This window comes from Vanessa cardui, chromosome 10 (genome assembly GCF_905220365.1).
Source record: "Vanessa cardui chromosome 10, ilVanCard2.1, whole genome shotgun sequence".
NCBI lineage: Eukaryota > Metazoa > Arthropoda > Insecta > Lepidoptera > Nymphalidae > Vanessa > Vanessa cardui.
Window position 1 is genome coordinate 7,888,860 of NC_061132.1, and position 16,825 is coordinate 7,905,684.

Here is a 16,825-nt window from a genome sequence, read left to right on the forward strand (position 1 = left end):
ATCTATTCAGCCATAAATTCTTAATTTTAGTCATTTAAACTTTTAATATGCTCCATTTCATATGGATTTTGTTTTTGTTCAAAATTAACTGCGCATTTAACTAAACGATTTCCGTTTAACATAAATAAAATCTACTGGCTCATAAAATTACTATCTTAGTTCTTTAAGATAGCGAATAATGCCAAATTAATTCAAATAGAGAATTCTTAACAATAAAAATAGATAAACTGTAAAATGGGGGTCCCGTATAGGATACATTTACGTTATTGATTTAAAAAAAAGTATATTACTGTAATACAATTTATTCAATAAAAAATATAATTAATATGAAACGAGTCTTCGTTAGATATCCTTGAATATTTCCATCGTATAGATTTTTACCATATCATACATATATTCTACCGCTAAGAAGCAACAATTAGAATTGTTTTTATTCGTCTTCAATGATGAGCCAGCCAAAATTAGTTGGAAGTTGGCCGTTCTAAAATCATTAAATTTTATACAGCGCCAACGTCTATAGGTACGTGGCACCACTTACCATCGGGTGGCCTAATTGCCAGTCCGCCTGCCTAAGTTATATAAAAAAGAGATTTCCCTGTATACAACAGTACTTTAATTTAGTGTTCCGATTAAGAGTGAGTCACTTTGAATGCACGGTGTATTTAGGTTCACCATCAGGTGGCCCGTTGACAGAGTGTAATGAAGAATCGTTCGAAAGAACCAGTGATATAATTTTTCAACGTAACTAATCTATATGTTAATATTAAAACATTCGTACATTTCTGTAAGTAACATAATGTGACATGCCGACGGTACATCGGATGTCACTCGTTTCAAGTTTACATCCGGTAGATACTGCAGCACTTTATGTAAACACTGCCGATAACGCGTTTCAAAATATTATGAAATGTGTTTCCTTGTTTTGATAAAATTGTTAATTTATTTGGTAACTGAAATAATCTGATGTCATTATTGTTCTACACTAACATTTGTGCCTGATTGTATTTGAATAAATTGTTTTATAAATCTATTTATGTATTTTTTTTTTATATATTTATATAAACATTCATATATCTATTCTACCTTTGTATGTATGTACCTGAACTCCTACAAGACTGGAATGATTTCGACGATGATTTTGTAAGTTTTAGATTGGAACGGGTGGTATTGCTATCGGGAAATATTTAATTTCATCCGGATGAAGTCGGGACAAAAAGCTAGTATATAAATTATATATAAATATTTAATTATTTTAAATGTATTTATATTTTAAAATTATATCAGCTTTCAAGAATTTTTGAAATGCAAACAAATGATTACTTAATCTTATTATATAATATTCCATAAGAATAAATAATCATGCGAATTAAGGTAATATATTTATCAATGTATTTATTTTTAATACAATATTCAAATGTAATAATCAAACAAAATATTTAAAATTATATTAATATTCAAAACTGTACAAATTCCGGTAATTTATTAATCAGCTGAAAAAAATGAGGAAATAAACAAGACCGATCTTGTCTATCAAATTACTAAAACACATAAAAAACAAACTTCAAGGCACTCTTTATCAGAATATATATATCGTATATCCTTTATCAGAAAGGTGTAATGAACTTTAGACGGTTAACACTAATTTATATAAATGGAGCAAACTTATTTTTTTTTTTCATACATACTTGTAACTCCTGATCGCCTAGTACATCGAAGTTACTTATGTGAAAGATCTTAAATATTTATATAATAATAATTATTAAGCTTCACAAGATGGCGCTTGTTTTTTTACTTTTAAATTTAATTTTAATTAGTGGTTGTTACGGTCTTCCTGTAGAGGATGAAGAGGTTATCATTATCGATGAAACTGAAAACAGTATAGACGACGGCGACCTAATTGATCTCACTGGTTTAGAACCAAATGCTTTTGGATACCCTAAGCACGAAAGTGGTAAGATATTTTTAACTATATGTTCTTATAATTTAATAACAACGATACCGCCTGTGTGATATTTTTAAAAATAAGGTTTTATTATTTTATATAAAATTAAGTAGTCTCAAGTCTGCAGACCGCTGCCAAGCAAACTTCTATTTATAAAAAATTTATAAAAAAAAAAATTGTTTCTCTTTTTTATATAACAACTGAGTTTACCTATATAATTACTAACTCACCAGTAATTATATAATATGTGTATACAAAGGTCCTCTGCTTTGTTATTTATAGTGTTCGAAATATTTTATTATAGGCATTTTTGCGTTTATCTTGTGATCTCAAAAAACTTGATGAATTTATTGTAATCATAGTTCGGTTTCTTTGTAACTTTTGCAGCTAAATATATTTTTTCCTTGAAGGTGAAGCCGTAGCAAATTGGACGGAGTCATCTCTTATGAATCCTGAAGAAACGGGAGGGTATGCGGAGGGGGACATATTGATACCACAATATACGAGAAATGGTGTTCGTGATCAGGCGTCACTATGGACGAATGGAATCATCCCCTACGACATTGATAGACTATTCAGTACGGATTAATGAAATTGTATTAACAATTACAATAACAATTTTACAATTACAACAAATAACAATTTTTCATAACGACTTGGTAGATGTGTCACGTGAACCGAGATCGTTGATTAAAATCCGGACAATATTTTATATTTTTTTGTAATTCGATTTATTTTCTAAAGAACAACATCGTTTATTTTTCGTTTCGCACGAAGAAGTCTCTTTGGATTACGTTTTTCAATATTATCACATATTCATTCGATCATTTCATTAGGGCATTGAACGTTATTCAAATCTACTAGAAGTTTAATTATTATGAAAATGAAATAACTTTTCATTCGTACTGTCATTGGCTTATAAATATATAAGTCCAAATCTCTCTGAAGTCACACTTTAAGTAGATTTGCGTCCTGTAATGTAACATTATTTCAGGTAATTTGTATTATGTCACTATTATTGTTTATAGACCAGGAGCAACGCGATACAATAATGAGAGCAATAGCTGACTATCACAGACTGACTTGCCTCCGCTTTGTCCCCTACAAGGGTCAGACTGATTACATCGCAATTAAGAGTGCGAACACTGGTTGCTGGTCTAGTGTTGGGAGACTTGGTAAGGTTTTTTTTCATTTTCTGGTTATTTATATAGAATAACAAAGCGCGTCAAATAAAATGGCCACAGTTACTAAGAGCTGCTTACAGCTGTAACGCACGCTGATTTGGCTCGTTTATTTTAGTTATTATGTAGTGCGTCAATAATATTTCATTAACTTGATTGGTGTGTAGAGGTTTATGCAAGCCGGGTAAGTACCACCCACTCATCAGATATTCTATCGCCAAACAACAGTACTCAGTATTGTTGTGTTCCAGTTTAAAGGGTGAGCAAGCCAGTATAACAGGCACAAGGGACATAACATCTAAATTCCTAAGGTTGGTGGCGCATTGACGGTATAAGGAATATTACTTTCAGTTGGACCGTATGATCGTCCGCCAACATATGCCATAAAAAAAACTATCTTGGTATATAAATAATCCAAGTTTTTGTCAATTGGGTACTTTTTCGGTTACTTTTGTATTAAACCTCTTACTACGAATTGCTCCTTGACATTTTGTTATTTTCCTTGAATGGAGTAACTGTATGTGTTCGTGAAAAAAGAAAACAAAATAAGTACGAAGCGTAGAAACGAGGCATCTGCCAAAAAAGCATGTTTATGATATCTTAACACGCTGAAATACTCTCTTTTTTTCGGTTCTCCGGATTACTTTACTGTATTTTTAAAAATATGTCAGTTTACATGTACATCTAACGTATATTATATTAGGTTGGGGAAAAAGTCTTTTCGCATATAGTATGTATGAACTTGTAATAAAATCTCTTTGGCTATACCATTTGTATCTGGCTGGTTTTGGTATCATTAAAAAGTTTTAATTTTAAAGAAGGTACTTCCAAATTCAAATTAGGAATTTGTGTGATTTTCATTTGTTTTTGTTGTTGTTAAAATGAGTGAATCTAAAGAAGAAATTCGATACATTTTAAAATTTTACTATAAAAAAGGTAAAAATGCAACTCAAGCCGCGAAAAAAATTTGTGATGTTTATGGACCTAATGCAGTATCTGTGAGAGTAGCGCAAGTTTGGTTTAAGCGTTTTCAAGCCGGAATTTTTGATATCAAAGATGCATCTCGCTCTGGTCGCCCTGTTACGGACAAAATTGATGCCATTTTTGAAAAAGTGGAACAAGATCGGCATATTAGTAGTTACGATGTAGCTGAAGAACTGGCAATTGACCACAAAACGGTTTTGACTCATTTGAATAAAGCTGGGTACACAAAAAAGCTCGATATATGGGTGCCTCATGAACTCACTGAAAGAAACCTAATGAACCGTGTACTCATTTGTGATTCTTTATTACGACGTAATGAAACCGAACCATTTTTGAAGAAGCTGATAACTGGTGATGAAAAGTGGATCACATACGACAAGAACGTGCGAAAAAGATCGTGGTCAAAGGCCGGTCAAGCTTCACAGACTGTGGCAAAACCCGGATTAACTCGGAACAAGGTAATGCTGTGTGTATGGTGGGATTGGAAGGGCATCATTCATTATGAGCTGTTACCGCCCGGCAGGACCATCGATTCAGAACTGTATTGCGAACAATTGATGAGATTGAAGCAAGAAATTGAGAGAAAGCGGCCAGAATTGATCAACAGAAGGGGTGTGGTTTTTCACCATGACAACGCTAGACCTCACACATGGAACAAAATGGCACCTACATACTTTAGTCAATTGTAAATAAACTATAAAAAAAACTTTTTGAATTTTCATATAAAATACGAAGAAACTTTTTCCCCAACCTATTATTATATACGTATATAGTTAAAGTTTCCTTCGTCAGGTTATGATAATTATCTGCGCCGAATGAATTTCATAACATGGTTAATAGTAAAATTTATATTGATTTTATGACAATAAATGATACTTTAATACTTGTATATAACAAGATTGTTTTGTTTTTTTTTTAACAAAATAACATTATTTATTTACTAAAAATGTAGATAGTAGGTGAGGCTCCCTCTACTTCAAGACGTAATATCTTTGAACATTTATCTAATAACCACATTTCCAGGGGGTCGTCAAGAGGTAAACTTGCAGGCTCCAGGCTGTCTGTCGAAAAAAGGAACGGTTCTGCATGAACTGTTGCATGCTGTGGGATTCATGCACGAACAGAGTCGACCAGAGAGGGATAACTTTGTGAAAATACACTACCATAATATTAAAACCGGTAACCTCGTTTTATATTTATTATATTTAAGTTAAACTTTTTTTAACATTATGAAAAAATATGAGACTTTTTATGATGTAGATAGCGACTTGATAAACTCACTCAATAAAACGCCATCTAAGTTTCAAATCGCTCGAAATAGACAACTTCACACCTTTTCTTACTTTACAATGTTGATTTTAGTACGAATTAAAATTTAGTTTTATTTAATATAAATTAACAATCACTACATTTTTACTATTTCTGTGTCCAAATATACTTTTTGCAAAATAATGAATTTTACCAATATTTTAATTTTTCCAATTTTTTGTTTTATTCATGCTCTTTTATTTAGGTGCCGAAAACAATTTCAAGAAGGCGGATCCGAAGCGTTCAAATGACTATGGTGTATCCTACGACTACAACAGTGTTATGCACTACTCTGAATACGCTTTTTCAAAAAATTCTCAAAAGACAATTGAACCTAAGGTACGTAAAACTTTAATTATTACCATAACCAGTAAGACAGGACAGAAAATAATCAGTGTCACATATACTTACTGAGATATTATTCTGTATACTAGCCGCTACTGTGCCCGCGACCTTGTACGCGTTTGAATTTAATGAAAAAAAAAAAATTATTGTAGCCCAAGTTACTATTTATCTATTATATCAGTTATCTGCCAGTGAAAGCCCCGTCAATATCGGCCCAACCGTTACAGAGATTGAGACAGACAGACAGACAGATAGACAGACCGACAAAAATTGTAAAATATCTTATTTGCATATGCATTTCACTGAGTAAAAAAAGGTGTACTTTAATATTACAAACATACACTCCAATTTTACTATATGTATAGATGTCTCACTTAATAAAATAAGAGTCGAAAGGAAACTGATATGGACAAGATATGCGGACGAATTAACTGTATATTACAAGGGTGTTAAGTATGGATTAGAAAGCTCAAGGAAAACCAAAATAGATGTACATAGCCTATGTAATGTAACAAAAGATTAACTGAAGAAGCATCTACAGAGAGTGAGAATGAAGAGTAAGAGAATAAAAGAGAGATAATAAAAGAATGGTCTCGCGATGATTTTTATTTTTTACAATAAAAGTTAACTAATGGATGACTTACCTGTAAGTTCACGATCGCCCGTAGACGTTAGCTAGTCATACATTTGTCAGAAATATTAACCAATCCTTATATCGCCAATGCGCCACCAACCTCGGGAAGTGTTACTGTTTGTGAGTAGAATGTGGAGTGAGGGGGTGGAACCCAGACGGGTTTGCACATAACTCTCCCACCAAGTAATGGTATATTTATTACAGGTTAGTGGAGTAACACTCGGACAAAGAGAAGGCTTGAGCCGAGGAGATGTTAAAAAAATTAACAACATGTATAATTGTAAAAAAGAGTACGTAAAATATATATTTTTGAAACAGAAATAATTTCAAACGTTATTATTTAAATATACAAAAATGAAGTAAAGCATTTGGCACTCGGGATTATTACTTTAAATTTCATTTTCAACAACATATTGGTATCACCTTAAAATTGTAGATTTAGTATTTATTCATTTCCATACAGAACACATGTGTTAATTATGTACATAGTCTTTGTATATTACTAAAACTACTGGAGTATCTTGGTTGTTCTTCATAGTAGAATCTACTTTTTTCATCTGTGGGAGTTAATAGTAATTTAATCCTCTAATTTTATGATTTATATTCTAAGGGCATATTTTACTTATATGAAGTCAATGTAATATATTCTTTAATGTTCTTTTTAAATTTTCAGAGAACCTCAAACTGGATGGGTTGGGTCGATATGGCAAAGTTTATTCGGGGATAAATCAAACAAATTAGCTTGAGGAAATTTTACTTGTCATTTCGCTTATAGTATTATATGCATTTATTATTATAATTATACGCCTGACATGAACAAATAAACATTTGAAATAAATGTTTGTATTTCATTACCTTGGAACCCTTGTTTTTTAATTTTAAATTCCTTAATATAATAATAGTGTTCATCATGTCATTGCCATAATCTATCTTATTGTAGTAAAAGTAATGTTGAAAAAGTAATCAGTTAAACAATGCAGTGTATTTCTTCTTTCGAATGGTGACTCAATGATGATAGAAAGAGAGGAAAAATCATCGTAAAACAACGTTTATAAGTAAAACAAAAGTGTCTTAAGTTTGAGCTTTTATATTTGCACACTGATACTTATTTTTCTATTTATAGTACATTTTTTTTTCAATTTTTTTTCTCTATACATATGGAATAAAAATGCTCGGTATCCATAACGTCAAAGCTGTCAAATTGAAATTTGTTCGTATTGTTTTTCCATAATACATTAAGTAGTATCATATTTGTCTATGACTGTTTCCAAAATGCATTTTAAGTACTGATAGGATCGTTCGCACTTACAACTTTCAGCTGAAACAAAATAATAATTGTATTTATGAATACATATGCCAATTTTAATTTTCAATAGAACCTAGCCAATTCCGCAGGGTAGATAGATAGATAGATAGATAGATAAACTTCTTTATTGCACACACGTAAAGTTGACAATAAGTAAAAGAAATTTACAAGAGAAAGCATTAGTATGCAAAGGCGGTCTTATCACTATTAGTGATCTCTTACAGACAACCTCATGAGTAAAAAAGCTATTATATTAGTAACAAGTTAAGTGCATAGAAAGTTTATGTAAAAATAATAATAAGTAAATGTCGACTACAATAATAAATACATACATCCAATATACACAAACGCATACATCTGTATAAATATAATATACAATAATGTACACCTATATATTAATAATAAACACAAATTAAACAGATACGAGTATATTGTCGTCTACATGTTCGTTTTGCAAATAATAACGTTTTAATAGATTTTTGAATATATTAATTGTTTCTGAGTGCCGAATGGTATACGGCAAATCATTCCACAGTTTAGCAGTTTTAACTGTAAAAGATTCGTTGTAACACTTAGAGTGACTTATTGGTAATTTCAATTTATTGTCACTTCTGGACCGATGATTAGGATGCAGAGGAGAGCCAGTTGTAAAGAAAGCAAAGCGTTCTTTAAGATAGTGAGGAGTGTGGGGATGGAAAAGGATGGTAAAGAGAGTGCAAAGAGCATGGAAATTTCTACGATGCCGAACAGTTAACCACTGAAGTTTAGCGCGGTATTGACAAATATGGTCAAATTTCTTCAACCCAAATACGTACCTAATGCATATATTTTGTAACCGCTCCAACTTATCCAACAGTTCTTTTGTGAGATTTATGTAACAAGCATCAGCATAATCGAGCATAGGAAGTAATAGTGAGTTGACTAAAGTGATTTTTGTTTTTATAGGTAACAGGTTTTTCCAACGCTTAATGGTACCTATTGTAGCAAAAATCTTTCGGCTAACGTTTGACACCTGCGGTGCCCAGGTAAGTGAGCTATCTATAATGACACCAAGATTTTTAACCTTATCAGTATAATTTATGCAAATCCCATCAGTAGTTATTGAAGGCAGCTGTAGATTATTTAATAAAGATAGTTGATGCTTGTTACCACAAATAATGAGTTGTGATTTAGAAAAATTTTAATGTAAACCATAAGACTTACTCCATGAGTTTATAGTTTGAAGATTGTGATTAATCTGTTCAATAGCATTGACAACATCTTCAATAGGAGATGATAAATAAACTTGGAGATCGTCTGCATAAAGATGATAAGGTATCGTAAGTAAATCGGTTACAGTGTTAATGAAGATTGAGAAAAGTAGAGGGGATAGTACTCCTCCCTGTGGGACTCCAGCTTTAATGTGGCAAGTAGTGGAAAGTTTACCATCATATCGGACACACTGACGGCGATTATATAAGTAAGATTTAAACCAGTTGATGGCATTAGATGAAATATTGAAACCGTTCAAGAATAGCAAGTAAGATTTCAAAGTCTACAGTATTAAATGCATTAGAGAAATCAAGAAGAACTAAGAAAGTTACTTGCTTTAGATCCATGCTATATCTAATGTCATCGCATACTTTAATAAGTGCTGTTGTTGTACTGTGCCCAGGTCTAAAACAAGATTGAAATGGACTTAATATCTTATTTTTGTTTAGAAAATCGGAAAGTTGATGGTGCACAATACGTTCAAGAACTTTAGAAAGGAATGGACGAATAGAAATGGGACGAAAGTGCGAATAAGTTGTCGGGTTAGGTGTTTTGGGAAGTGGAAGGACATGAGCTATTCGCCAATCATCAGGAAAAGTACTAGAAGACAGGGAATAATTGAATATGTGGTCAAGGATGGGAAGGATGATGTCTAACGATAATAATATCATCTTACGACTTACACAATCACCGCCAATAGCATCCGACTTGATAGCTGCGATGTTCTTTCTGATGTCGTCAGTAGATATATTACGGAAACAGAACGGATTTCTATTGAATATAGGCTGATGCCTTAGAGAGTTAAGTGTGCTTATTCTGTTTGTATTATCCGTAGTAACTGACGTGAAATATTTATTAAGGTTATTAATATCAACATTTAACTTTACACTGTTTTGTTTCCCTATTCCCATAAATTCTAGAAATCTCCAAGCCTTGCCAGAATCTTTACCCTCTAACGAATTATGTATGTAGCTACGTTGTGCATCTCTACACACTTTACTACATTTATTACGTAAATAGGTAGATAGTGATATTATATATGACAGTGCATAAGTTTGTGCATAAACACAGGTGGTCTCTATTTCTCCTCATTCTTATTATTTGTCGAGGCAGCTAATTCAAGAGTTTAGGTGCAGTTTTATCGATATCGATAAAAATTATCGATAGTAAAATATAAATTTATTAATTTCGGATGCAAAGTTAGGCCGTGTCATCGAGCTGTGCCTTGCGCAGCCTTACAAGTCAACAAATGAGGCTGGTAATTGTTCGAGTAATTTTCGAATGATGTATTTTAATTTATCACAATGTATACTTACATCTGTCTGAACAAGGCGTCGCCATTTCGAGAATTTCCTCCTGAGGGATGTCTCTTATTTGTTGGAACAATTGAGCGGTGCGAGTCACGTTAAACTGACTATCTTCCATTGCAACCTCTGATTTTTCCAAAACGCAACGCACGAAACACTAAAAATTTCAACACATACAATATGTTTAGTTGGACAGTCCAATGTTAGGGGCCACGGGTAATGGTCACTACGGCCCATAGTCATTGGTATCGTTTGAAATTTTAACCACGGACTGTTATGTTTCATGTACCTGAAGTTGTACTGGCTCACTCACCCTTTAATCCGGAATACAAACAGTATAGTAATTATTGCTACTTCGCGGTAAAGTATGTAATTAGAAGCTGGTACCTACCCAAGTTTGCATTAAATTTACTTTTTTATACGAACTATGAAGATTACTGTTAAATGTTAACTAAAGGAGATTTATCAAAATTTGGACTTCCGAATATTAAACAAAACAAATTACTGTATCTGATTTGATTTTTTTTATGCGAGAAATGGACTGTTTCTTACTATGTGCAAAAGTAGTTTGAGCTGCATATATTTTTAATCGTACAATACTATCCATAATCAACATTGGTATTGATTTATTTATATATATTATTGATTAAATTAGGAAGTACCTTTGGTGTCCTGTCCGTTTCATCCGGAAAACTGCCGCTCTTATTGAAAGTATCTAAATATGCTGTAAGAATAAAAATTGGTAAAACATTAATTCTTTTTACGAGGGGTGATCTGCATTTAATAATTATATTTAATAAACATTAGGTAAATTGTTTATCAGAAGAAAAGTCATACGATCTTCTAAAATAATTCGATTGGACAATGAAGATGGACAATTTGGATGGATTTGTTTGACGCACATTGGGAAAGGTCTATATGTCCAGCAGTGGATAGCACATGGCTGAACATAAGAAAACTTAATACCAGTCACCATTTCAAATTATCTGATGTAATCAATAATCCATTATACTCAACATTTTAGAGTGCAAGTCAAATAAACCTTTCATATATTTTGTAAATACACACATAATTATATCTCGTTAAACGGTAGTAGGATGATGATTAAAATTAGACGAGTAATTTGAAAATACTCTCACTAATACATGTCCAATTCAAAAGAGTAGAGTAATTGAAAGAAAATAAAGTTCCAAAAAACCGGACAAAACATCCTCATAGAAAAAAAATTGGAATTTTCGCAACACTACACCTCTTAAAATCTGTTGATATCCAGAGTTTTCCAAGAAGTTGATCAAACGTATGATACTCACGCATTTCAACACGAAACGTGTCATTACAATCTAACATAATCCCCATGAGGTCGACGTCGCTGTTCCTAGCCTCGTCTTCCATTGTCATCGTGGTTGTCGAAACATCAGTATTCATCTTATTTTCGTTTTTTTTCTCGCATTTTGTAATTGAAAAGGTAATTAGCGTTAACGTTATGATTAAAATGGCTTTCATCTCATACGCGAACACACTCATAGCGTGTATGTATCACAATAATAATGGTTTATATATGGTTTGATTAATGTGGCAGATATGCTAAGCATTTTTACATTAAGTATTTTTATTTTTATTTACTTGGTGAAAGCCCGACTGGGTAGGCTCCACCCACTCATCAGTTTTTCTACCGCCAAATAACAGTACTCAGTATTGATATGATCCGGTTTGTCTGTTTTTAATAATAAAGTAGCTGCTTTTCACTAGATGCATGTATGTGTATCACGGTACTTATACCAAAATGTCATATTTACAAGTTTTTCTATCTGTCTGTTATGACAACTGGGCCATTTTTGACGGGACTTTTACTGTTAATGTAAATAGAAGAAATTCGGCTACAAAAATAATTTTCGTTAAATTAAAACGCGCATGAAGTCACTGCTACAGCTAGTAATATAATTCAATATGAGCGAAAGTACGAATAAAGATTACGAAAAATAAGACTATTCACGTATGTTATTATTATTATTGTATTGTTATTTTACTTTTCTCTCTTATGAGGTAACTGAATCCTACACACGCGGGCCGTAGCCAAACGTTAGTAGGAGCTAAGTAATAGTATAAGCAGCTGAGATGGATGAAGTCGTAAGGAACTTGCGAGTGAGGCGGCAAGTGTTAAGGATTACTGCCTTTTGGAGTAAATCATTAGTGTGATGAGGAATGTGTAATATATCAAGGCTACGTTGTAGGCTTTTGGGTACGACCCCAGTTGATGAGATGACTATGGGAACAATATGGATGGTGTCCGCACGCCACTGACGCTTCAGTTCTATTGCTAAATCTTGATATTTACTGAGCTTTTCCGAAATTGTCGATTGTATGTTGTGAGTGTTAGGAATAGCTATGTCAATAAGGTAAACAGTTTTGTTAGTTTTGTCGTGTAGTGTGATATCGGGTCTATTGAAATGTATTGTTTTATCTGTGATTATGGTTCTATCCCAGTATATCCTGTACCTGCTATTTTCTAGTATGGTGTCGGGTTTGTATTTATAATATGGTATCTTCTTATTTATAAAATTATGTTTGTGTGCAAGGTGTTGGTGTATAATGGCGCTTACTTGGTCGTGTCGGTGTTTATAATCAGTTTGCGCAAGGGCTCGGCAGGCAGAAGTTATGTGTTGAATGGTTTCAGGATTAGAATGACAGTGTCGGCATGTATCTGATTGAAGATTAGGGGCGCGTATTATATGCTTCTGGTAGTTCCGGGTGTCAATAACTTGATCCTGGATCGCTAACATAAAAGCCTCCGTTTCAGGAAACAGTTCACCACGCCTCAGCCAAGCGTTTGACGCTGCTTTGTCAACATATGGTTGCTGTAAATCGTGGCGGTGTCTTCCATGAAGGGATTTCTGTCTCCATAGAGCGGTTTTTTCGTTCATGTCAATAATCCGTTCGTTTTTTTGCGGGTGTCGGTCATTAAGGATTAGTGGGGTAAGGCGTTTGTCTGCAAGCGTTACTGTTTCATGTAGTGGAGAATATTCTGAGCGTTGATGGAAGTAGTGTCTCAAGGATGTAATTTGTTTGTTATGCAGATTGACTATATCTATTAAGCCTCGTCCGCCTTCGGCTCTGGGAAGAGTCATTCTTTGAACACAAGATCTAGGGTGATGTTTTCGGTGGGCAGTTAGAGTAGTATTAACGATACGTTGAAGGTTTTGGAGCTCACATTGGGACCAGTTAATTATACCGAAAGAATATGTAAGTACCGGGATTGCGTAACTATTGATTGCTTTAAATAAGTTATGGGAGTTGAGTTGAGATCGGAAAAGGTAATATCCTTTTCCGATCTCAACTCAGACGATGTTTAAATTTAGTTTTAAGGCTATTTTTTGTTTCTTTTTGGTCAATTTTCCGAGCTTGTTGAAAGCCTAAGTATTTATAAGTAGATTCTTCATCTAAAGGTTCAATAATATTTCCTGACTCTAAAACGTAGCTGTTTGAGACGATTTTTCCATTTTTGACAGAAAATGTCTTACATTTATCTATCCCAAATTTCATGTGTATGTCGCTTGAGAAAGTTTGTGTAATGTCTGCAAGGCGATGTAGTGATTGTATTGTGTCGCTGTATAACTTAATATCATCCATGTACATAAGGTGTGTGAGAGTGGTGTCTTTGTGTGGAGTGTTTATAATGTAGCCGAGATTGGATTTGTGGAGCATATGGGAGAGAGGGTTTAACGCAAGACAAAACCATAGTGGGCTAAGGGCGTCACCTTGGAAGATTCCTCGTCGTATTAAGATGTCAGGTGTAGGATGTCAGATGTCAGGTATCAAGGTCACCCTTAAAATCACGGGACATTCTAATACAGAAAGTATTAGAATGTCCCGTTATTTTAAGGGTGGTTTTCCAGTTCTGCATTGAGTTTTTAAGGAAATAAATAAGTTGTGGGTGAATTTTATAGTGTTGTAATACGTAAAGAAGCCAGCTATGTGGTATGGAGTCAAAAGCTTTCCTGTAGTCTATATACATGGTGTTAATATTTTTTTTCTTAGAAGTAGCATGTTTCATCGTAACTGAGTCTATTATTAGCTGTTCTTTGCACCCTTGTCTACCTTTTCGGCATCCTTTTTGTTCTTCGGTAAGAATATTGTTAGCGGCAATGTGTTCGTGTAGAAGTTCAGTAATACATCCTGTAAGTATTTTGTAAATGGTTTGCAGACAAGTAATAGGACGATATTTAGCAGGATTTTGATGGTCGTTATCTTTTTGTATCATAAAGGTAAGGCCCTATGTAACAAAGTGAGGCATTGTATTTGGTGTTTGAATAAATTTGTTGATCTGTTTGTGTAGTAGTAAATGGACTGATGTGACCTTTTTATACCAATAATTGTGTATATGGTCGCTGCCAGGTGAGTACTCGCATAAACACTTCTAAAGGTATATGTTCAAAATTCATAGGTTCTATAGAATTAGTTACTTCGTAATCTGTATCTAGCCATGCAGAGTCCGTATTGTGACATACTGGTTCACTCCATATGCCAGACCAGAATGTATGTATTGCATTGGTTGGTGGTGGTGCTATGTCTTGTGTATTTGTACTAGTGTTGCGTTGCGTGGCGGATGACAAGATTCTGTAAAACTTTTTCTCATTATTAGCGAACTGTGTGTTTTGTGATTTTCTAAGAGTGCAATTTAAATATCTTTTCAGTCTACTAGATGCGGCATTTAATTTTTGTTTGAGGGTGTCAAGAAATTTTTCGTTGCTTGAGTTAGGTTCTTCATGTTGAGAGTGTATTTTGTATTTATTTTTTATCGCTTCTACTATAAGGTAAGCCTATTTGTCTTATTGCCGTTAATATATTCCGTGAGTCTTCCGATGTGTCTTCTGAGATCCTGTATCTTTTTCTGTAACCTTTTCTGCCATGCGGGTACTCTTTTCTGGACTTGGGAGGATTGGATGGTGATGTCCTTAATATTAGTTCCATTGCAGGTAGCCGCTGTGTAGGCAGCACAGTAAATAAGGGTATGAGTGGTTATAAAATCTTGTTCATCTGAAATATGTTGAGGCAGTATTTTGGTGTTAATGATATTTACAATTTGGGCTAGTTTTCTTGAGCTCTTTTGTTTTGGTATGTAGGGACGGCTAATTGGGTTGGTGTTTTGAAATTTTTCTAATGTGGTGTTGTATTGATTTTTTATTTTTTCCGCATCTAGATAATATGTGGTTTGTTCCTGATCAGTTACTGTAGGTATGTCTGCTATTGGAACATGTGTTTGTGGTGATATATGTGGGTGGTTGTTATTTTCTGCGGGTGCCATATTTTCTGGTATAGTCAAATGTTGTAAACTATTTTCAAGATGGTTACGACGCAAACGAAGATCGTTTGATATTTCTTCACGGATTTCTTTAAGTTTTTGATCACTAATCATTTTGTTATTTAAAATAACTCGGAGCTGATCTGATATTCGCTGTTCACTTACTTCTGATAATTCTGGGTGTTCTGTGATTACCGCTTGATGAAGGGGTTGACGGTAAGCTGATCTATTTTCTTCTAATTCTGTAATTTTGTAGTAGTTTCTTATAATAGTTTCATTATACTTGGTAGTCCATCTTCTTCTCTGTCTTATACCTTGGGGGTTGTTGTGTATTTGCATGCTTAAATGAGTTTGTGCGTGAGTTCTATTTTGGTTATTGGTTTCTTGTAGGTACTCTGTTACTTCTTCTTTTATTTGTTCTAATATTTCTTGGGAAAGTAATTTATTTCTGACTATAGCTCGGCATTGGTCACCTAGTCTCTGTCTAGATGCCTGCATATGAGGAAATTTTAATAATAATAATAATAAATAACTTTATTGCACACATAATACAATCAAAGAAAATCACACAGATACAGCAAGAAGCAAACTTAACACTAACATACAAAGCGTGCAAAGGGCGGTCTTATCACTGAACAGTGATCTCTACCAGACGACCCTAAAGAAAGAAGCTTGCAAACTCAACGGGCTAGTGCAAAATAAATCACAACAAAGCAATATAAATACACAATAAATATACATACATACATACATACATACATACATACATAACAACTATATATACATACAGGTATAAGATACATACATATATAAAATAAATAAATAAAGTAAAAGATATTGATAATAATTATGATTAACAAGATATAACACACATAGTACCTACAATTAATCACATAATTCATGTACCTAATACCTCCAAAAATAAAATAAAAGTTATGTTAAGGATAAGTAGAAGTTTTTAACGCGAGTTTTAAAAGTACATATTGATTGAGATTGTCTTATTTCAAATGGAAGAGAATTCCACAATCTAACTGCTTTTATTGTAAATGAATTAGAATACGATTGTGTTTTGCATAATGGCATGCTCAATTTATTGTCTTCTTGTGAACGTAGATTTATATTCGAGTAAAGATCAGCACGGAAGGAGAAACGTTCTTTTAAATAAAGAGGAGAGTAAGGGTTGAATAGAGTAGAGTATAGGAGAGAAACAGTATGCAGGTTGCGACGAAGCCCTACTGGGAGCCATCCGAGTTCAGAACGGAACTGCG

General features: G+C 33.4%; 2 protein-coding genes across 2 annotated transcripts; one reads left to right on the forward strand and one right to left on the reverse strand.

Moving 5' to 3' along the window:
* The first annotated feature begins 1,662 nt into the window (after positions 1 to 1,662).
* Positions 1,663 to 7,232, forward strand: LOC124532989 (zinc metalloproteinase nas-7-like). The gene is made up of 7 exons (XM_047108135.1): positions 1,663 to 1,951; positions 2,353 to 2,520; positions 2,971 to 3,117; positions 5,131 to 5,286; positions 5,621 to 5,754; positions 6,599 to 6,684; positions 7,068 to 7,232. The coding sequence occupies exons 1-7, from the start codon at positions 1,774 to 1,776 to the stop codon at positions 7,138 to 7,140; spliced, it is 942 nt and encodes a 313-aa protein (XP_046964091.1). The 5' UTR covers positions 1,663 to 1,773; the 3' UTR covers positions 7,141 to 7,232.
* Positions 7,233 to 7,593: 361 nt separating this feature from the next.
* Positions 7,594 to 11,767, reverse strand: LOC124533092 (general odorant-binding protein 84a). Its single transcript, XM_047108256.1, has 4 exons — positions 11,569 to 11,767; positions 10,921 to 10,982; positions 10,268 to 10,415; positions 7,594 to 7,712 (listed from the first exon to the last, which is right to left on the reverse strand). The coding sequence occupies exons 1-4, from the start codon at positions 11,759 to 11,761 to the stop codon at positions 7,630 to 7,632; spliced, it is 486 nt and encodes a 161-aa protein (XP_046964212.1). The 5' UTR covers positions 11,762 to 11,767; the 3' UTR covers positions 7,594 to 7,629.
* Between the last annotated feature and the right edge of the window lie 5,058 nt (positions 11,768 to 16,825).